This window comes from Pomacea canaliculata, linkage group LG7 (assembly GCF_003073045.1).
Source record: "Pomacea canaliculata isolate SZHN2017 linkage group LG7, ASM307304v1, whole genome shotgun sequence".
In the NCBI taxonomy this organism is placed as follows: Eukaryota; Metazoa; Mollusca; class Gastropoda; order Architaenioglossa; family Ampullariidae; genus Pomacea; species Pomacea canaliculata.
In genome coordinates, this window is record NC_037596.1 from 18,162,428 (window position 1) to 18,185,379 (window position 22,952).

General features: G+C 36.3%; 2 protein-coding genes across 6 annotated transcripts; both read left to right on the plus strand.

Annotated features, from left to right (window-relative positions):
* The first annotated feature begins 1,922 nt into the window (after positions 1–1,922).
* On the plus strand, positions 1,923–11,827 carry LOC112568057. 5 transcript variants are annotated; one of them, XM_025245076.1, is made up of 9 exons: positions 1,923–1,991; positions 3,898–4,020; positions 7,136–7,339; positions 8,103–8,144; positions 8,629–8,676; positions 8,936–8,974; positions 10,465–10,557; positions 10,867–10,888; positions 11,396–11,827. In XM_025245076.1, exons 2-9 carry the CDS (start codon positions 3,909–3,911, stop codon positions 11,580–11,582), a joined length of 747 nt encoding a protein of 248 aa, XP_025100861.1. In that variant the 5' UTR covers positions 1,923–1,991; positions 3,898–3,908; the 3' UTR covers positions 11,583–11,827. The 5 variants fall into 5 exon arrangements, with proteins under 5 accessions (XP_025100861.1, XP_025100863.1, XP_025100864.1 ...); XM_025245078.1 differs by having other exon boundaries at positions 8,939–8,974; XM_025245077.1 differs by lacking the exon at positions 1,923–1,991 and adding an exon at positions 3,395–3,540.
* A 3,126-nt stretch (positions 11,828–14,953) lies between these two features.
* Positions 14,954–19,925, plus strand: LOC112568062. Its single transcript, XM_025245087.1, has 8 exons — positions 14,954–15,013; positions 16,288–16,460; positions 17,166–17,222; positions 17,524–17,553; positions 18,062–18,118; positions 18,641–18,742; positions 19,003–19,036; positions 19,599–19,925. The coding sequence occupies exons 2-8, from the start codon at positions 16,373–16,375 to the stop codon at positions 19,783–19,785; spliced, it is 555 nt and encodes a 184-aa protein (XP_025100872.1). The 5' UTR covers positions 14,954–15,013; positions 16,288–16,372; the 3' UTR covers positions 19,786–19,925.
* Positions 19,926–22,952: the final 3,027 nt, after the last annotated feature.

The following is a 22,952-nucleotide window of genomic DNA, read 5'->3' on the forward strand; positions in this document are numbered from 1 at the left end:
AAAAGCAAAATCGTGAACACGTAGAGACAAATATTGTGTGTTTCCATCTTCTACTTCTTTTGGTATAAGAGCTACATTGGCTATGTAAGTATAACAACTTTATTGAAAGATATTTTACTTCCGGGACGTCCATCACGGGTTAGTTTCTCTTCCTGTACATGAAACTGTGATAATAGTATTACTCTTCCTAACAGGAAGATTTTCTGAAAGTGGAAGAACTTATGTGATCTATTAAAACTAAGCTTTCCAATCAATTAGTCTCTCTTGCTTGTGAAGTAAAGCTACACTACTGGTTAATTCTAATAAGGTTTTAAGATCCGAGCAAATAAAAAGTACATAGACTGATGTGCCTTTGCTAATACATATGATACTGACTAGATTTTTACTCCGGAAGGAGCGCATCCGATTATTAAAAATGATAAAAATAGTTTTACAGACATTAAATTGGGGTAAGAAAGGCGGAAAGAAAACTTTAGAGATAAGATAGTTGCAATACAATGCCGGCGACCTTCACGATACAGATTTTTCTTGTTTGCTTCAGTAATTAAAACACCCAATTGTATCACTCATTCATTGAAAATTTTTGATTTCATTATTCATATTGGTTCGGCAGTCTGTATCTATGAAAGGAACAATCTACAAAGTATTGTCAATATAAGTTCTAAGGTAACAACGTTGTATTCTTACAGGAGAGGTTTAAGACGTTAACACAATCTTTCCTAAGAACTCCGATCAGGTCTTCTATTCTGTATACCTGCTTGCAGGACCAACAAACAGGCCGTCCTTTGCTGCTCCGGCAGTGAATCTTCTGAATGGTGCTAAGTGCGGATGAATAAAACATGAATGAGTGAGTCTGATATATGAATATAAATGCGTTGTGATGTTGTTATCGGATCACCTAGAGCGGGTTTCAGCCGATCGACATCGGTGGCGGACTCTGGTTGAGGCCTTATGTGCAACCTGATGCACGAAGAGGATAGATGTTGCTATCGAGCAGCCCGAAATTGCCCGCTGGGACAAATAAAATGTTCTCTTATCTAGAGTCTAATGGGTCTCACTAGGTCAGACCTGGGCAAGGGGCGGCCGGCGGGCCGGATCTGGCCCGCCTCCTGTCTCTGACCGGCCCGCCCGCTGGCCCGCTCGCCACTTTATATACTATATCTACAGTATTGGGTAAAACTGAGTTAACTATATTAGTCCGGCCCTCTAAAACCCTCCCAATTTCTCATGCGGCCCCTTAGGAAAATTAATTGCCCACCCCTGTCCTAGGTAATAAACCATTTGTGTCAATACTCATTTATTTTTGCCTGCTATTGTCTGTGAGCTATTGTTTAAATGTTTAATGATGTGCTTCGTTATACATTCAAGGTTTGTTCGTACTCCTTTTAGCAAAGGTTAATGAACTTACCTCATTATCGCTACTTTTCATTCTTTTTTTAAATGTATTATTTTGTGTGGGGTTTTCTTACGAGACGAGAAAAAGTCCTTGGGGCAATCTTGAAGCAGAAATATGTACTCAGAAAACACACACATTCACGCTAAACCCACATATCTAATATATATATATAATTATTGAGAGAGAATTCAGCACTCGCAAAAGACTGATTGAAATAAACACGGTATCAATATTTTATATGTAATACTGTACAACTAAGAGGTCGATACAGTCTACATACCCATAAGAAACTGCATACAAGTTTAATTAACATCTGTAGACTTTAATAACATCGAATTATTATTTCTTTTTCTTTGACATTGTTAATACCTTCAATATTTATAATTTCGTTACACATTTTGTCATAAAAACAGAAGGTGTAGTCCGTAGACTGTAGAGGGAAAGCCCGAATCGCTACTACTCGAAGAGCTTGTCACACCTGTACTTGAACGGCTTTATTAAAGGCTTAGGCCTTCTTAAGTAGACCAGAAAGGAAGTTACGTAGAGTCCGAATTTTTCGGTGGTGAGGTTTCATGAAGTACAGCCAATTCCGAAGGTAATTTTATTTTTTATTATTCTTTACTTCATGGTTGATATATCATATACTGAGCTTTCATATCTTTATATGATATATCGAAATGACATAGGAATCTGAAAAAAATTACTATTATCATAAATTATGATTGAATTAGCACGTCACAGCTGCGTCTCTGTCTGTCACATTTGTAAGACCATAGACGGTATAACGTCTATGGTAAGACTAAGGGCTGTTTTTCAGTAGAAATTTTTTTTCAATCAAACAAGTTTCCTATAGTTTCCCTCTTTCATTTTTTTGTGTGACTACGTGATGGTCTTTTGGAATTAGGAATCGGTATCAGACACAATATTAAGCGTGTTTCGGAGAAAAACAACTAGCATTGTAAGTAGTTTTGAATTTGAGAAAATACTGTCATAGCAGCACGAAGGAAACCGAGAGAGTATAAATAAAGTCAGCCTTATCTTCACCCAGGATGCTCTAATAACGTGATTTTGCGGTCTGCTGCATCTTATACACTACATTGTGTACTCATACATTTGAGATGCTAAACATAAAAATTCCTAAGACTTTTAATATTATTTTTTAAAAAAGTCTAATAGGATCCACTCTGGAGAAAGCCATTTATTCATTTCATAAACTCACAAAACCAAAATCAAGAAAGACCCACGGCTGATTATCAGAAGAAAAAAGCCAGCAATTTTCGCGGGTAGGCTGTTTCCCTTCAAATAGGTACAATAATTCCTCCAGCAACAGGGTAAACATTTTCTACCCCTTCCTGTACACTGTATTCAAATCTTTCAAACCTTGTCTGAAAACATACCTTTTTTGGAAGTATCTTCTGTCATCATTCCTCAGCTCCTTATTTGTGTAATTGCTCCGTTTTTTTTGTTTTTTTTTTGTGCCTATGTGTTGTCTGTTGGCTGTTGTTTAAATGTTTAATGAAGTGCTTCGTTATACATACAAGGTTTGTTCGTACTCCTTTTAGCAAAGGTCAATGAACTTACTTCATCCCCGCTACTTTTCATTCTTTTTCTAAATGTATTATTTTGTGTGGGGTTTTCTTAAGAGACGTGAAAAAGTCCTTGGAACAATCTTAAAACAAAAAATATATCCACACACACGCATACACGCTTAACCCACTTATCTAAAATATATATATTGAGAGAGGGATGCAGCACTCGCAAAAGACTGATATAAAATAAGCACGGTATCAAAATTTCATATATTTAATACTGTACCCGTAAGAGGCCAATGCAGTCTACCTTCGCCTAAGAAAAAATAAATAATTGCACACAACACGCTTAATTAACATCTATAGACTTTAATAACATTAATAACATCGCATTATTGTTTGTTTTTCTTTTGAAATTGTTGAGACCCAGAATGTTTATCTTTTCCATGAAGACAGATGTAAAGGGAAAGCCCGAATCTGTAATCAGATCTTCTTACACCTGTACTTTAACGACTTTATAAAGGCTGAGGACTTCTTGAGTAGATTAGAAAGTGACTAATAATCAGAGTGTTAGGAGCTTGTATAACTTTTCATTAAGTACAGCCAATGCCGGAGGTAAAGTAATGTATTGTTCTTTACTTCATATTTGAGAGTATATCATGATCAATTAACAGACATATAACATATTGCACTGAAAATACAACTCAAGTATTTATTATTATGATAAATGTTACGATTGGATTAGCACGTCACCGCTGCCTCTCGGTCTGTAAAAATTGTAAGCTAAAGGGCTGTTTCGGTTAAAAAAATCAAAAAAGTTTGCTTTAGTTTTTTTGTTTTTTTTTTTTTTTTTTTTTAAGTCAAAAGAATACATTTATGATTGGGTGACTAGGCCGCAAGACCTCTAAATCCCTTCCACAGTTTTACACAGTTCGAGTAAATTGGAGTAATAGACCTATACCTCTGTTTCAGGTCGCCACACAATGACTTGCCAAATTCAGAACAAAATACCTGTTCAGCTGTACGTGTCGCTTCCAAGTAATGGATGTACCAGTGATTTGAAAATCTACTATCATCCTGATGGCGGAGAACAAAGTAACGACCTGCTATTAACTCTGTTTTTGTGCTTTCACTAAAGAAAAACTTTGCATAATTGTCTTTTAATCTATGTAATATTCTCTTATGCATGCAGAAACATAGCAAAGTGCAACGGATAAGTACTTAGTAGAGGGGGTAAGGCGGGAAGGTCGACAACCGTGGTTGATCTGATCTAGGGTAGTGGGCTGGATGTTGCTGCCCTTGAGCAAATGACGTAAGTTGTGATGTCAAAATATCGTGACGGCAAAAAGGTGACGAAAAGAATAGAAAAAAAAAACAAAAACGGTAGGTAGAACGGAAAACAACCAGCGGGCGGCTGATCATAACGATTTGTGGCTTTATTTCACCCTCTCGCAGTTGCTGCTGCGATTATTGGGGACGTAGTACGGTGGAGGTTCTACTGCGGATGTTCATTACTGGTCGTATATTCTGTAGTCCACATCCTCGCCGAAAGAGCTCTGTGGGTTAGAGCTCCACACCGTGCTTATTCTCGGGGGCCAAGAAACCACACACTGGCGTAGGCGAGCAACCGTCGGACTAAGAGCCCGACAACTTGGTGTGAGCAAGGGGGCTACACTGCCTTTCTGTACGCTTGCGCACCAACCACCATCCGTCACCCGGAAGGGAGAATACAAGAGCAGCCCAACTTTAGACCGCCGGTGGAAGGGAGGGGGGGCGTTCTCTCAGCCTCCAACTCACCTACCCTCATCCTGCGAACCACCTGGGAGACAAACGCATGCGCAGGACAGAGACTGTCTACCAGCTACCTGTCGGTATTGTAAAACACTTATTTTTATAATAAATCTAATTATAGGAAGGAAATTTGATATTTATCCTATAAACAGAGTTACCGGACGTAGACAGTTTTATAGCCCAAGGACAGAAAATGGGATATGCTTATAGTGCCAACGTACGTCCAACAGTGTATAGAACGTTTCGATAGATATAAAGAAAGAGAAAGAGAAAGAGAAAGAGAAGCAAGAGAAGAAAGGTAAAAAGCTAGAGAAACAGAGAGAGAAGGAAATCAGTGATGAGAATGCAAAACCTGTTTACCAATACATATATGAGTTGAGAAATCTACTACAGGAAAGCTATCAATTGGCCCAAGAGAATAGCCATAGGACGGCGGCAAGAAATAAACGTTACTTTGACAGAAAAACGTAACAACGAACTCTGCAAGTAGGGGACGAAGTGCTAATAATGTTACCTACATCCACAAATAAACTACTCATGCAGTGGAAGGGACCTTTTCCAGTCATCCGGGAATGTCACCTTCGTGATCCATATGCATGGAAAAGACCGGGTTATGCACATTAATATGTTGCGTATCACAGACGTGAACCGCCGATTGATGTGAAGATTCCAGACACGACCAAAACTGCTAACTGTGGACAGACCAATGACGATAAATCCATGGCTTGTTCGGATCTTATCTCGGAAGAGATGTGACCCCAAAGATTTATCGTGCCATCAGAAGTATTCGAGAAGAAATCTACTGGACACCTGGCAAATGTGACCTTATTGATAGCCGATACCGATGATTATTCAGTGGAAATACCAGTTCTTCCTGGGGAGATGAAAGAGGACATAAACAGCATTAAAATGGGGCCCGACTTGACTGAGTTCCAGACCACACAACTGAGGAATATTCTAAAGAATTATCAACACATACTGACCGTGATGCCAGGACAGTTTAACGGTGAAATTGAGCACCAAATTAGACTGACTTCTCCAGAGGTAGTGCGCTTAAGGCCCTATCCACTTCCTTTTGCTCTACAGCAAACCATGGAAAAGGAAGTGATTAAAATGTTACAAATGGGAGTGATCGAACCATCGTCCTCACCTTATGCATCACCAGCGTTGTTGGTCAGAAAGAAGGACGGTTCGGTACGGTTTTGCATCGACTACCAAGCCTTAAATAAAATAACGGAGTTCGACTCAGAACCCATTCCGGATCCCGAAACTGTATATAGCCAATTGGGCCGAGCCCAATTTTTCACTAAAATAGATTTGGCCAAAGGATATTGGCAAATCAGAGTTAAATAAGAAGATAGGCCAAAAACAGCCTTTCAAACAACCAAAGGCCTGTTTCAATGGACCCGAATGCCTTTTGCATTGGCTACAGCTCCTGCAACGTTTGCGAGAGCTATGAGAGCGCTCAATATGGAAAGGTTTTCAGCACATACCTTCTTTGATGATTTACTGGTTGCTAGCGAAACGTGGGACGAGCATCTGACTCATGTAGAAGGGGTGTTAAGAACCTTAGCCTATTATCAACTCACTGTAAGACCTTCGAAAATTCAGATGGGATTTCAGAGCCTGGAATTCTTAGGACACATAGTGGGGGAGGGGCATCTGCGTCCCAGTCCTGATAAAGTACAGAAAATTCTAAGACTTCCTACTCCTAGCAGTAAGAAGCAAGTGAGAGCACTCTTAGGTCTGATCAGCTACTACCGACGCTATGTTCCTAACTTTGCTACGGTGGCTGCACCCAGTACAGAGTTGATAAAAGGAAACAACCCAAAGCATATTCATTAGTCGAATGAATGTGTCCAAGCATTAACTTAAACCGTTCTGTCTTCCCAACCCATACTAGCGCTGCCCAAGTTTGACAAACCGTTCATTGTTCAAATTGACGCGAGTGGGGTGGGACTAGGAGCAGCACTCTTGCAGGAGTACGGTGGAGAAACAATGGTGATATTTCTGCAAAACTATTTTTTTGCTAATTTTGCTAATTACGGCTAATTACATATTGTGGAGTAAAGTCATAATAAGACAATCAATATAATAGTAACACAAGGTCAGCGAGTTGTTCCTACTTAAAAATTTCCGATACCTACTATGAGCACATAGAAGTTACTAAAAAATGACGTTTATTTCAATCACATGACTTTTGTAAAAAAAAAAAAAATTGTTGGCCAGTGTTTATGAGATGAGGATTAATTAAGAAGATATAAGAATCGTTCATACTTCACAATAAACGATTAATGATCTAAATATTTCTTTCTGTACAGGGATTGCTGTAGTAAGCTGTGCACGATTCTTTAGATATACAACAGGGGAGTGATCAAACAACCTCTCTAATTATTATGCTTCCAAATATATTACGCAGGGTCAGTGTTTAGCTGTGACTGGGATGTAAAGACAAAGACATACGATTGTGGAAGCTCTTACCCTGGGGTCGCCTGGCATCGTGCAGATGCTAATCACGTTGAGATAAAGCTACCGGAAACGTCAAATATGAACGATGAACACTTCAGATATCAATTCTCTTGTCATGATCATCTTCAGTCAGGCCCTTGCTTGACTCCACCTGGTAAGCTTTATGGGGTTGTTAAGTAAAATAAATACAACCACGTCAGATTGCCAAGACATAGCATACGTTTTTTTTACCACAACTTGTTATACAAATGTCTCTGACTCCCAAGCATCAGTAATAAGAATTTTCTCTCGGTCGCTCCCAAGAGACATTTAGTTTCTAAATTTAAAAAATATAACATTTGGTCTTATATTTGCTTTAAGAGCACTATTTCGCTGAAGTAATATCACCTTCTTCGCGTTCTTAGTTCTTTCTAAAATATTTTCGGGTCTTTTGCGGTTTTTGTTTGCATTACAGTGAATATTAACACTTTGCGGAATTTTGGTCTGTTAGCTTATTTCAACGATTCTATAACTTTAGGTGGCCATGAGTATGGACAAAAACAAACACTTTGTTTTAGCATTCTGTAATATTTTATGGTCTTTCTCTGCATAATGCAATAAATATTGGAGTCAGCTTGCTTTCCTTTGTGTAAAACACACATAAACATAAAATTAAAGACTATTTATTACTTATTTTATCGATTAATTAAACAAAGTGTTCAGGAGAAATGATTTAGATAGTCACTATCCATCGTTTAAGCCTAATTTGTTTTGGGTTGCCTCTTCGTTTGCGTATTGTTGGGCATGTCAAACCATTTCTGCTTGTATAGATAGTTCTTTTATTATTTGAAAACTGCAGTTGACTGTAGAGAATATCTTTGTCTCTATTTTTATTTATCGGGGTGTGTGCGTGTGTGTGTATGTGTGACGGTGTACAGCTTTTCCAGTGACAACTCGCCTCGTTGACAGCACTACAACAAGTAAGATATATATATATAGTGTGTAAAGCATACACATAGACAAACAGGCAGACAAAGAGATAAAAAGATAGGTAGCATTACAGTGTTAGAAGATACATACAGTTTTCAAGTACCCTGTGTAAGTAATTATTAACAACATATAAACAAAATACCCAATGCAGTAAAATACACTCACAGGCAAAGCACACGACTAGGCATTTACCTGGCATTTCCTCACAGAAAGGCATCGTTTGATTTGATATTTTATCAACGGACGTCCGTAAAGAAGATACTATACATACATATTAAAATTATTGTACGTTAATTACTTGTTTACAAAAAAGTGGTTTATGATATCTTGAAAAATTGTCAATCGTGAAATTCCTTTTTAGGTTTAAGCTAGTAGCATGTGTATACACATGCATGGATTTGCTTTGTGTGTGTGTGTGTGTGCGTGCGAGCTCATGCTTGTGTGTACGTGTGTGATAATACTTAACATTTGCAGGCAACATCACGGAAGCTACATCAAAAATTTTTAACAGCACCACAATGAGTAAGTTTTCGAAGATTGTAACTATTTATATTTTTCTGCGAAATATACTTAGATATGTAGATACCCGGTATACCGTGAGTAAAAAAAACAACCATTTTTAAACGCATTTTCTTTATTTATCAAATTGTAGAAATGTTCTTTGCTTATTTACTGAATAAAATTTATTTAATTTTCAATCTCACTCACATTTTATTGTGGTCTTGTTCTAACTTCATTATATGAAAACTAATTATGGTATATCTTTCTATTTATTTTCTAGCAGATAACTCTAAGGAAAAGTCAGAACATTCTTATGAAGGCAAGTGAACAGACGAAATCTAGACATATTGTTGTTAAATTATATTGTCATTGTTTATTACTTAATAATAATAATAATAAATAATAATAATAATAATAATAATAATAAATAATAATAATAATAATAATAATAATAATAATAATAATAATAATAATAATAATAATAATAATAATAATAATAATAATAAAAAACAACAACGCAAGTAATGCGTGTACTCACACTTCTAACGAGTATGCTCAGCGCATAAGAACAAGAACGAGACTTGGAAAACATGAGAGGGACAGAAGAACAAACAAAAAAAACCAACATAAACGACGGAAGGATAAACAATGGTACTGATGACGAATAAAAGACAAATATAAAAAAGAGGATTTAAGTACCAAGGACTGAGAGTATCGAAGGAAGAAGAGTAGGGAAGTAGCAATAAAAGGAAAAGGGATCAGGGTGTGTGATAAAGGACAAGCATTATGGAAACTAGTGTCACCAGTAACGCTTAAAGAAGAGGTGCATTTTCAGTGCACATAAAATATATAATGTATGCACATGTGAAATAGATTTTAAAAGTGTTTTAAAGGGGAGTAGGTGGCGAACATGGTGGGAATTCCATTGTTTTTCTTCATAATAACTACAAATTCTGTAACCATATAACATTCACTGACAGGAGAAAAGGCCTCAGCAAAACTTCAACAAAAAATGCAGGCATTATATATTAGCAAATTGCATACTAGACCACTGGTTCTATTGTTGCATTGAGATATACTAAAATCTATTAGGTTTTTGCAAAACAACCGAAAAAATAAGATTTTGATCAAAAGTTGACCGATCATCTATTTTTCTGAAGGCATTAAGATAAAAATACGCCTGAATAGCTTTAATTGTTGCAAAACTTACTTTCAATGTCTGTATCTCCCTATTTCCTGCCCGTCACCTCACTCCATATCTTCGATCTCCTCATGCTTCCTATCAGTCCCACTAATTATCGAACGCTTATTTTTCTATGGTCAAACATTTATAATTCTCTAACCCTTCTCATCAAAAGTTAACTCTAACCTCAAAACCTATCGCTTTGAGAAATGCCTCAGCTAACTTTTCAGGTTTTCAGGTTTTTAGATTCATGTTGTGTTTCACTTACTCGTCTATGTACTCCCATATTCACCACTGTGCAGCTTGTACTCTATTAACTGCTTGTATTTCTGCTAAATGTGTGTGTTAGGGCGGTCCGGTAGGTTAGGGTTAGGTGGCGCACCGTTGAGCGCTATTCACTAATACGGGGAAGTTTGACTTCCTGGGTTCAACTCTCGTCTCAGGCATGCTGTTTTTTCTCTGTGTGTAGCAGCTGTTTACAGGCTGGCTGCCTTGCCATGATATAACCTTAGTTACTGTAAACCCCGACCCCCCCCCCCACCATCTTTCGGTTTTTTCGTAACTCTCCTTCTCAATAAAAGCGGGCTTCATGAGTTTAACTATTATTGTTGTTGTTATTGTCGCAGCAATCATGGCAACTGCTGTTGCATTTGGTATTGGGATATTAATACTAGTATTAATCCTCACTTTCCTTCTTCGGAAAAACCGGCGATTGAAAAGTAAGACAACAATTTCTCTATTCTTTATCTATTTACAGAATTTAAAATGTTTCGTAATCATAAATTTAATTACAAAAGACTTCTATTGCTCCTACTGTATGAAAAACAATACAGTGTTATACACTATAACAAAAAGAATTGCCTTCAATGTTCTGCAACCTTTCTAAGTACGGCATTAAAAGTTTACATTATGGTAGCAGCGAAGTTTTGGGAAAAAACTCTAGTTTTACAATGATACATATTAATATTGCTTTTTTCGTGAAGACAATTTTTTTCTAACTTTACTTCGTGATTTATTTTTTCTTTTAGGATCAATCAAGAAAGAAAAACAGTAAGTATTTTAAGTTTATAATCTGATATATCTTCATAGCATCTCATCAACTTCTTTTTTTAGTATCAATGTTAGACATTAGAATTTGATAGCGACGTTTCTACTGCCTTTAAAGGGCAAAACTTCTCCAAAAAATTATCCTATTAGTATTAAATAGAAAGCGTTTCAGAGTCTAACGTCAGTAGACTGATGCGTCTCAAAATTGTAAATGAAGATTAGAAAAGTTTTACTTGCACTACCTACTCCTTGTCCGACAAGAAGCTACTCATTGTACATTAAGCTTCCTACTATAAGTAAAAAAATATATAAAAAAACTTGAAAAGGAGAAGACAAAGAATGAAAGCAAACAACGGGGTGAAAAGGGGAACATGTAAAGAGGAAGAGAAAGAAGGTTTTGCTTGTGAACGTATATAGGTATATTCAACATTTGCTCTTTTGTCTTTTTTATTTATTTGCCATTTTGGAACTTTCCAGATTATATCTTAAAATCTTTACGATGGTTTTCAGAGAAACAGCTTCCAAGAAAGCTGCTGTGAATACGACATCAATACCATTGGAAACAATCGGGGTTGGTCCAACAGACATTGACCTTGAAGTCTTTGCTGACTCAGGATTTGCTTCCCTTGCAATGTCTACTGATTCCACAACACCTATTATGTCTAAATATAAGAGTGACAGTGATCTGACAATTTAACTTCACTTCTTGTCTTGTCAAACTATTATGGAGTTACTAGTAATTTTTAATACCAGTTAAATGTCTTATTCTTGTTCATCATCATCATCCTCATCGTCGTCGTCGTCGTCGTCGTAATCATCATCTTCTGTTCAAAACCAAACGCAGCAGATTGTCAAGAAAGAGAGGGAGGTGGGTTGATGAAAGTCTTAGTGACGCAAATGAAAATGACGTAATTTGAAGAATAAATGACTGTAACGTTTTTACGAAAGAGTGTGTTGAATGTGTTTGCGAGCGCGTGTAAACATCTGCATGTAAACCACGCTCGCCGCACTCTTTCACCTTTTTCAACAAAAAGGTCCGGCCAACGATTAACACATTTAATGTTTATGAAATTAACTAACGATATGATGAGGATGAAACAAAATAAAATAACGCTACCCCCTCCAGCGTCAACCTCCTCCTAACGTTTCTCAGACGGTTGGCGCTGACGTGATCACTGACTAGATCAGCAGGTTATGTCCGATGTATCACTTCACGCAGTTCGTGAAGCTAAGGAGAGATTAAAGCCGTATCGGCGAAGATGTTATATTCCGACTGAATTGATTTCCACACCACACTCGGAATACACACGATAATACGCCTCAGGAAAAACGTTGGATATCCGTTGCAGGCAGTTAACAACACACTGTTCACTGACCACGGAGCTCCGCACTCTCCAACTGCTTGGTCTCGTCTCCTCTAGAAACGTTAGATCTCCTAGGTTAACTCGTTCTTTTTCTCTTCCTGACCAATCAGGCACCCTTAGCGACCAGGTAACTAGGACGACCATCCAACTGTCTTTCTTGGAGACTGTCTCAACAAATCATGAGTACTACATGGCTCTCCATTGCCTACCGTCGCCCTAGCTACACTGTGCTCAGTTCATTTTACGTCATTCACTATATGACGCAAAAGAATCGTCACGCAGAGCTACGTCAGCTCTCGCGCGACTGCTCTTCCCTGACCACAGGGAGAGTTAAAAATAAAAATGAATCTAACTAGATTCGTCTCAATCGCGAATCGTTACAATGACGTTGTATTGCCCATATTAAGCTTCGTGAGAATGTGGTATTTCAAGCCTATCGTTGGAACCGCTCAGCTTCTTGTCTTCTGAGATGCGAGGAGATCAGCCCTCGAATTATTCTCGTCATTCCTGTGACAGTGGTGCCCGAAATTTGACTATTTCTGTACACTGCCGACTACTTACGAGGTAAACCGCCAGCTGTTTGTCCCTGGTGTAAGGAAAATTTTACTGTTATACACTTTTTGATTATCTGTCCGAAGCTTCAGACTATTCGTTGTAAATTTTTTACAGAGAAATCTTTATTTTCATTATTTAGGTCCATCCCATCAGCGGCAATCTTTTCCTTTTTAAAGAGAATAGGGCTCTATTAGCAAATTGTTGGTGTAATAGTAACCTTTTTGGACTTCAACACCCCTTTTAATGCTTTCCCACCCTTTTTTACATTTTGGTTTACTTATTATGTTGACCTTTAAAAGTGTATCAAATGTACAAGAATTAGGTTGTTTAAACCTTTCAAATTACAGCAACTTTTTGCCGTGATATAGCCATAGTTGATAGCACGGCATAAAACACAAACAAAACAAACAAACAAACGAAGTACACTACCGACCGCCAGGGCCTGTGCCCGTCCCGTAGCAAGAGAAATAATTGTATTATATCTATATCATTCTTTATTAAACCTGTTGTTATAATATTTGCACTCTGAGTTGTCTTTGTAACTGTGTTGTCAGCGAGTTCAAGCATTTACTAGAGTAAAAGAGAGCGAAGGTACTAACAACTGAGTAAGTGCGTTAAGGGTGGCAGCCGTGCCTAAAGTGAGCCGTCAGGTGTTTCTTTTCCCTAGAACTCTCTAGTCTCACCATCGGGCCACCATAATCATCGGCATCATTGTAAGCAGCACGAGCAGTAACACAAGCAGTTGGATTATCTAAACTATTGTAATTCTCGAATCATTATTCCCCTCTCCTGCTCGTCAGCATCGTCGTCATTTCCACTACGTCAAACAACAGCAGTAGACAATACTATGGTGTCAGATGAACACAGCCTAGAGACACCAATAGGTCGCGTGTGTACGGTACTGTGGATTTTTTGTATCATTTTTGAATTTATATATGCATATTAGTTGATAAATCAACAACAATGGAGTCATGAACGTGACCCTCACTTTCCTTCAGAGTGGCAACATTTCTTCGGAGACTCAAAAGTGTAAAATATCATTAAAAATGATGTCAACAGAGTACAGCAGGTTTGAAACGAAAGGTCATTGACACGACTGATTTAAATGGATTGTAAAGGCAAAATAAAACTACTTATAATCTCCTAAAGAGTAGGGTTAGTTTGAATCTCGTCTATTTTCGTGTCTGTTCAAGTTGAACAAGTTGAATGTTTCTTAGGATGTTGTATTTAATAAGTGAAATTACACGGGACTCTTTAGCCCTCCGATGACGTCAACTCAATCCCAGTGTGAGCTGATGCAATGATATGGTTGGACATTGCTCACAACCATCTTGATTGTTATCACTAATATATATCACTAATCCAACTAACGACATACCACCGATCACAGCACACTTCAGACTTGAACGACCGAGTGTTCAGTCAGGGAATGCTAACAAGAACACTGCGGGTTTCAGATCCTTCTCCAATGTCGCCCCGCTTTTGTGGAACTCGCTTCCCCTTTCGACCAAGGAGTCTGATAGTATTGGATCTTTCAAGAAAAATCTGAAGACTCACTTGTTTAAACTTTTTTGAAGTTTCATTTGACCTGCAGTTTGGTGGCTGCTGGGATCACCGCGCATTGAGCGCATCTTTGTGATGTGGATACTAGCGCGTTATAAAACTACATCATCATCATCATCATCATCACTTGAGTTCAAATCCTAACAATGACCGACACCTCCTGTCCCTGCTGACGTCACACAGCACGCCACATCACCGCCGTCACAGCCTTTACTGAACCTTTAAGCCAGGACTTATTATCTTATAGCGAAGCAAGGCTGAGTAGGAAGGTCGAATTTTTAAAAGATGAAAAAAGGCCGGAAAGAAATCAACGACAGAACCCTCAATTATCAACTTGTCTGAACTTCAGAATTTTAACTTCGGAAAATCTACAGCAGCCATCGACACTGACTTAACACGTTTAAGATGGCCAATGCTCGCTAAACAGCCAAGTTATCACAACTGTCAGTGATAGTGAAAGTTAGGTCTCTAACATTCTCATTCCTCCACCCTTACTACCTGAAAAGCTTTGGTGATGACCTTTACCTGTAAGGGAAACCCCGAATGAAAAGGTTTGCTATTTAAATACCAAGCCGTCATAAAGGCCTAGGCCTTCTTTGATTGGTAAGGTTTAGCGATTTTGGAGGATATCATGAATAGAACGAAGGTAAATATAGCGTCTATTGTGTACTTTTTTCTTTTTATTTCACTATAACTGGCTTGAAATACTGTTAAAATTTTATGACTTCGAGTTATGTGTAATATATGACGGACAAAGCAGTTTAATTCTTACTTATCCCCGTTCTTCCTCACAAACTCCAGAAAGTACAGAACTCTGCTGCACGTCTGATGCTTAGAGCAGGACACGTGACCACGCCACCCTCTCCTTCGTTGTCTACACTGGCTTTCCATCCGTTCTGGCATCCAGTACAAACTGTCCGTGCTGTGTTTTCATTTCTTTGCTGACACCTGCCCTGATTATTTCTCTCAACTGCTCTTCCCTCACATCCCAGCTACACAAGTCCGCTCCTCGTCTGATGATCGTCTGCTTAGTCTTCCTGTCACCACAACAACAACACATGGCCACAGGAGGTTTAGTTATTGTGCAGCGAAACATTGGAACTCTCTCCCTTTCCATACCCGACACCGACCTAGTGCTAAATCTCTTGAGTTATTTAAATGTGCAATGAAAACGCTCCTCGTCCTTGACCATTACTCTTAACATTAGTTCCCACAATGTTAGTCCTTTGTCACACCCTTCCTCCCATTTCCGCTTATTGCTACTTCCCCTCCCGTCTTCCTTTTGCTAAAATCGTGATACTCTCCGTCCTCATTACTTTGTTCCTCTTTGCATTTTCTGTATTTTGTTTATATTCGCTATCAGTACTGTTTATTCTTTAGTAGTTTATATGTTGTTTGTTTTCCTGTCCCTCGTATGCTGTCCATGTTTCGTTTTTGTTTTTTATGTGCTAAGAGAATGCTCCTTAGAAGTCTGAGTATGCGCTTTACAGATTGTTGCATCATTTTTTTATTATTCAAGGACTTAACAGGTTTTGTTTAGAAACTTTCAATCTGATCAAAATTCATCAATATTATTTCATGGGTTTAATCTCTAACGTTTTACATTACACCAACAAAATTATGCAGCTAGCATAGTTTTAAAATAAGACATGAAACACTTTCTGATAAGTCTAAGCAATGTAAACATATAAAGAATGAATTTTATCAAACAACTATTATCGTACAATTCATTTATACCAAGAGGAAAACACACACACACACATGTAATTTATACGGGTTATACTACTGTATCTGCGTAGATACAGTTTTTTTAATACTGAATAGTTATTGAAATTCATCTCTTTTTTTGATTCATTGTAGTCTAAAATTATTTGTTGCCCAAATATTTATAATACTTTTAAAGCGTTTTCTTTTATACAGGTACAACGCTCCTCTTCTGCTTAAAGGTAAGCGTTCAGAATATGAACTTTGAATAAATCTGTGCTGCCCAGATTCAAGGGAAGCTATGTGCAAGCTATGGAAACAAGTTAAAAACAATATTAGTTTCAGACATCAGCTTTCAGGACAAGATGATCCAAATTGTACTCCAGAACGTAAGTGATTGATCTTCTCTTTACAAAAATATTTCGGTTGTAAGCAAGCTTTAACGTTAAGATTGATGTCAATGTACACATTTCTTATATTTCAAAAACCAATCTCACAATACTTACACGATCTTGTACATACTTAAAGCTATATTCAAATGTATATTTTTTATTTTAATCACATTCAATGTCATTAAAATATATATATGTCACACTAGTGTCTCGCTATATTACATTCTTTAATTGTATGTCGCATCTTTTCCTCGCCAAATACAAGAGAGAACTGCAAAGGTAATGGGGATCATGCAACGAGCTTTGATTTTACCTCTTGAAATATATCCAGGAATATTTTTTTAAACTACATCTGATACAGTTAATTATTTGTATTCTTATTTTGTCTCACATTGGTGCATCCAGATCGTGAACTCGATCACAAATTAAAATGACAGCTGAACGCAAGAAGAGAGTTTGAGTTTGTGTGTTTTCGTGCGTGAGTTTTATATGTGCAAGCATACTTGCATGTTAGCTGTTTTGTATATGTTGTACTTGCAGGAATACTTAGGAAAATACTCAAACATTGAGCTGATAAGTAAGAATTGACACAAACATTTACATTATCCTTCAACACATCGTTCTGACATCTATGTAGCTTCAACTTTTTCTAGAAATAATTTCACAGCTGGCATCAATGTTTGTAATATTTTTATTCTATAGATGTTGCAGAAGACAGCAATTCTCATTTCAAGCGTACAACCCTGTCAAAAAGACAAGGCAAGTTACCAAAGACCTGAAAGATTTTGCATTCGTTTTATTTATTGTTTAAATCTTAAAACTATTTAAACATTCACTCGCAACAAAATATTCATGATTAGTAGACAAATAATTTTAAACTAGAATATAAATTTTTGTAGTATACTGCAATGAAACCCAGTAAACTACCTTACAGCAAGTTTTCTCATTTTGTAGCGCTACTTAATCTCTTTCACAGAAAGTCAGAAGTATTTATTCAGGTAGAAAACTGCATATAGATCACAAGCTGTAATAATATATTAAAAAAAATATTCTATTGCAGTGATTTACATTCTTCTAGCACCTATTTTTGGTAAGTCGTAGCAACATTTGTAAGTGGAATGAAGATATTTGGTTTTTTAGTGATCTTTCTGCTTTTATACATGTGTCATAGTGCACAATTTTGCCTATAACGAAATAACTGCATTACATGTTATCTAATTACCTATATTCACTTGAATCGACCTCCTGCAGAAAATATATCATAACGAGTGTTGTGACTGAAATGGTAAAGTAGGTAACTTGTCAACGATCACAAAAAAAAAAAGAAAGAAAAAGAATTGACATCATGGAGCTGCTAATCAAATTCTCTTTTTTCGTTAATAATACTGCATTTCTGTAAGCTCAATCATAGGATTTAAATAATCCAATGGCAATTTTAAATTGACGAAAGATAACAAATACAAGTTTTTTGTTATTTTTTAATATTTTCTATTTGTGATTTTCAATTAATAATTTAGCCAGCTAATTTATAATTATTTCATAAACTCTAATATACTATAAATTTGTGTCATTCCATTTTCACCAATATATGTGCACAGGTGCTACAACTATTGTGACAGCCAATCTCTCATACCGCGGTGGATTTATATCAAAGAGTAAGACGTTTTATTCTAATGTTTAATCTATTTTATATGTATAACACAGATTGCATAAATTATTCAATGAAGAACGGCTGCTCTAAACCTTTAGCAAATAAAAAAACCTCTACGACAGATTCACTGATTTGATTAATGGCATAATTTATTATCGCCTTAAACTATCTCAAGGACTTTCAAGCGATTCAATATCGAATTTTACTAGAAAGATATGCAAACATATTTACTGATTTGAAATTAAATATTTAATGTAAGCCGACACTTTTATATATTACATATCTTGAATGTTAATTAAAATCATAAATTTCTTTAATACTTTATCAAGAAATAGCAATTCAGTGCAGTACTCCTTTAATATCAACTGACATTTTTTAGATTGAAATATCCATTATAAAAGAAAACACATACAAAAGTCATCTTTATATGTTTACATTAACTGTACAGACTTTTTCTAGATTTTTGTCGATCTAATTAATCATTGAAGATCTATTCAGTATATGAATTTTGTACTATTTTTTGCAGCATTATCGGATTGTTGTATTGTTGGTGGCGTTGCCCTCATTATACTCGGTCCTTTGCTTACAATCATCTATATCATCTACAAAAGAAACAAATTTTTGAGAAGTATGATAATTTTCCTTTAAAATGGCATGTATAAGAGTAAAACAATTACACAAAATACTAGTTATATCAATACGAGTAAACAAGTGCTAATAGCTTAGTACTTTCGTAGTGTGTAAATAATGAGAAGCCATTAAAATGTTTTCTTGAGTATCCTCTGTTATTACATTTTGAATATTTCCGCAAAAGTTATTATGATGTTACAATAATATAAAAACACAGGATGCAATCAGTTATATTAACTATATTTCTTTTTATTGCAGGATCTCTGGACATCGAGAAAGTTAGATTATTTTCGTAAGTAATTAAAACTTTTGACAGACCTTTGTTTTCAGTTTTACTCCATACAGTGCTACAGTTAAATGTCGTCCGTAACTTGTTTTTGACTTTATGACATTAACTCTATAAAAATAGAGATGTCTACACTCACTACATAGAATTTATCATCCAATTTTAATCTCTCAGTCTTAGTAGTTATCGTGACAGTTTAAATGAATGGATATTACTCCGCTGAAAGACAAACTGGCGACAAGATGGTAGGCAAGGAATTTTAATAACAAACTATAATTTCGTTGATGCACTGTTATTTTCAAAAAAAAAAAAGGTGCAAATCACAATTCAGAGGTTTGTAATTATCTTCTCTTGTCGCGCAATAATGTGCATGTAAAGTTGTTGCCTCTTTTATCAACAGTTTTCTTACCTTAATTTTTTTCAGCTTACAAAAGTGTGGCTTACTTTATTACTTTTGTTACTTTTTTCCTATTTGCCTTGGTTACCATTAATTTATCTAGTAAGGCTAAGAAGAACAGTTTACCTGTAAACTTATTTGAGATTAGCGGTATTTGCCAATTTTTTTCAGAACTATCATCGAGCAGGATAGACTAAAAAACAACAACAACGAGAATGTGGAAAGAGATCCAGACGCTACAACTTTACCCGACTATAAACCGGATTCACACTGCGGACTACTTGTGGATAAACCAACATCTTTACTGAGAGAAAACGAAGCCACCCAGGAACACAAAACATCCGTTAACACTGACTAAAATCTAAGGACTAATTTCAGGGATGGGCAAGCTACTTTTAATTTGTAGCCGGCTAGGCTACAGCTACTTTTTTCCAAAATGTAGCCGGCTACACTACAGCTACAATTTTGCAAAAAGTAGCCAGCTACTTTGGGCTACTTTTAAAATGTAGCCAGCTTCTTTTGGCTACTTTTAAAAGCGTGATGTTATAACAAGTTAGCTGTAGCCAGCTGGCTGTAGCAACATACACAAACATCAGACATACACACTAAACACTATTACTTGATTTACAAAGTTTTTATTATAATAATGAAACGGAGAACTGCGATATACCGACAATTTTATTTAGTGAATCCATAAATGCTTTCATTCATTCCTTGCACCCTTCCTCCCCCGGCCTTTTTCACACAATAAGTACACGTATTATACGATTATATTAAACATTTCTGGATCTTTTTCCTCATCCTGTTTTAGTGACAAAAGAAATTACATAAGTTTTCCGATAAACATTTGTTTTCTATAACTATTTGTTCCCTATTACTTACAAATGAAAACTAAACAGATGCTTAAGTATCAGGTACCTGGTGGAATTTTCAATAAGTTAGGTTATGTGGTGATGAAAAATGTCAACCTCTTATCAATACTGTGACAATGAACAACAGACCATTGAAATAAATGAGTTTGCATGGAATATAAGTAAAACACTGCTTAATCTAATTTAGGCAAGCAGATCATAAGGCATTTTTTTTCTATCACTGACACTGAAAACAAAGAAAGGAACACAAACTAATTGTTTCCAAAAGCTGATAGGGTGAAAAGTATAGTCCTGGCATACTAGAATAGACTTTAATTATATAGTATGATGTCAAGTGTAGCATATAAACACTGAGATATATTTTTCAAAAATGATCTGATACAAGATATATTTATTTTAAATCTTTAAGCTTGAATTTCTCTGTTTGTCGTTTTTGACACCCAGTCCTAAACTATAAAAACAAATTTCTCAAGATTGGCTTGTGCTACAGCAGTAAAATTTTGCAATTTTGTTTAGAAATGCATAAGCTACAAAGTGATGCATTTGAGAATATGGTATAAACATTACTTTTGATAAAATTAACATTTTTCTAAATATTTTCTAAATATTTAATTGCCACATTCACACTGAGTCGGGGGTACCATGTCTGACTTTTTATATCTCCTAGATCTTGAGATATCAAAACGCCTTATGCATCAGTTTTCTTATCAGTGCCTCTAGTTTACAAAAAATCCAAAACCTTTGGTATATGACTTATGGTATTGTGTAAATTTGTTTTTTAAATGCTTGTACGTTTTGAAACAAAATCGTTGATTAAAGTCACAATTTTCACTTTAGGTACTCAAAAACAGTTTTAAAGTGCTGTATTTATGTTATTTTGTTACTCTATATTTAAAAACCCTTAAAGATATTTAAAATATGGATTTAAATTTTGGAGTGTACCGGTAACCTTAAAACAAATCTACATTCTTTTTTCATGGAATTGAATTTGACCAGAACTTTGGCCTCGAAGTTGCTGTCTGTCACCCTAGTGCGCAGCTTTTGTCATGATAAGTCCTGCCAGACTGAACTATCTCTCAACAATTCTTGCATTTGAAACTATACCCACATTTTGTGCCTTCGCAAAATGTAAAAAATTTCAAATAAGGCTGGAAATTGATGGGTACGTCCTTCTTCGTTTTTCAAATCGCTCCCGCCACATGGACGACCCGGTACTTCCGGTTACTGAGCGTGCGAGACACGTGCCCTGCTATTTATTCTCCCTCCCCTCGAACATTCTAGCACAGACATTCTATTTCGTCGCAATAAAAACATGTTTGAACATCGCTACATTGTTGAACATCATTTCCTCCCTCGCACAAAGACATTCTATCTTTTACATTGCTGCCGTGCTGAACATTCTGGAATATAGATGCAAATCTACAACCCAAAGACATTATACTTTGTACACTACTAGAGTGCTACAGTCGTGAAAGTAGCCAACATGTAGCCAAGCTACAGCTACTTTCTAAAATGTAGCTACGGCTAAAAGCTACTTTTTTTTAATTTGTAGCCGGCTAAGCTACAAGCTACAAAATTTGTAGCCGGCTACAGTAGCTGTAGCTAGGCTACAGCTACTCCCCATCCCTGACTAGTTTACCCTCTTACTGTTGAGGACAGTGTGTCTTGTGTTTTCATTGATAATGATAATGTATGACTTACACTTAATGCGCCAATCTGTTAACGAGAGCATACATAGAATGGAAGTAATTTATGACACATTTTGCTTATAAATAGGTGTAATGGAAAAGGTAGGATGGGAAAAACCTACTGCAGGATTGAAAACGCACGCTCTTATGTAAACTATAACTAATTAATGGGCATGATTGTCATGAGCATACTGGTTTTGTCAAGAATGACTTTCTATGGTAAGCAAGTTTTATTGACCTGAGTTTTATAACAATGAAAATGACTACGACGATGACAATGATAATGATGATAAAATACAAAATCTACAGTCTTTCACAAAATGGAGGAAGATATTGGTCGTTATTCGTATGGTTTGTATGATATTACACATGAGATACTCTTAGCAAAAATAGTTATTGTGTGGCCGAGTTTGTTTAGCATATTTAATTATGTGTAGACCAGCGAGTATGTTTTGAACTTGTGTGTGTGTGTGTGTGTGTGTGTGTGTGTGTGTGTGTGTGTGTGTGTGTATTTTAAATTGCTAATGATAGCTTGTGTATGCATGTAAATTCGTTTATATGTGAGTGTAAGTCTATACATTTGTGTCAGTACGTATGAGCCTACGATGATTTGCGTTTGTGTATGGTTCATAGATTTGGTTGTGAATGTGACATTCATCAGTTCCTGAAAGGGTCTGCTTAATTTCTTCATTGCTTTTACTGTTATTTTTACGAAAAGAAAATAAAAGATTGTGATACATTTAGGTCTTGACTCTATGAGTTCAATGACTAGAATGCGCCCAGTAGTTACTCCTCTATATGGTGTCCTAGTTTACGAAATAGCAGATGTCTCTTAGAAGACAAGAAATCGTTTTAAATCTCAAGAAAAAAAAAGCATACGCCAACTGTTGAAGATTCGATTCACTTGGGCTTTAAGCCTTGTAGTCTCTTTGCAAGCCACAGTACTAAGTTGTTAGTAAGTAACT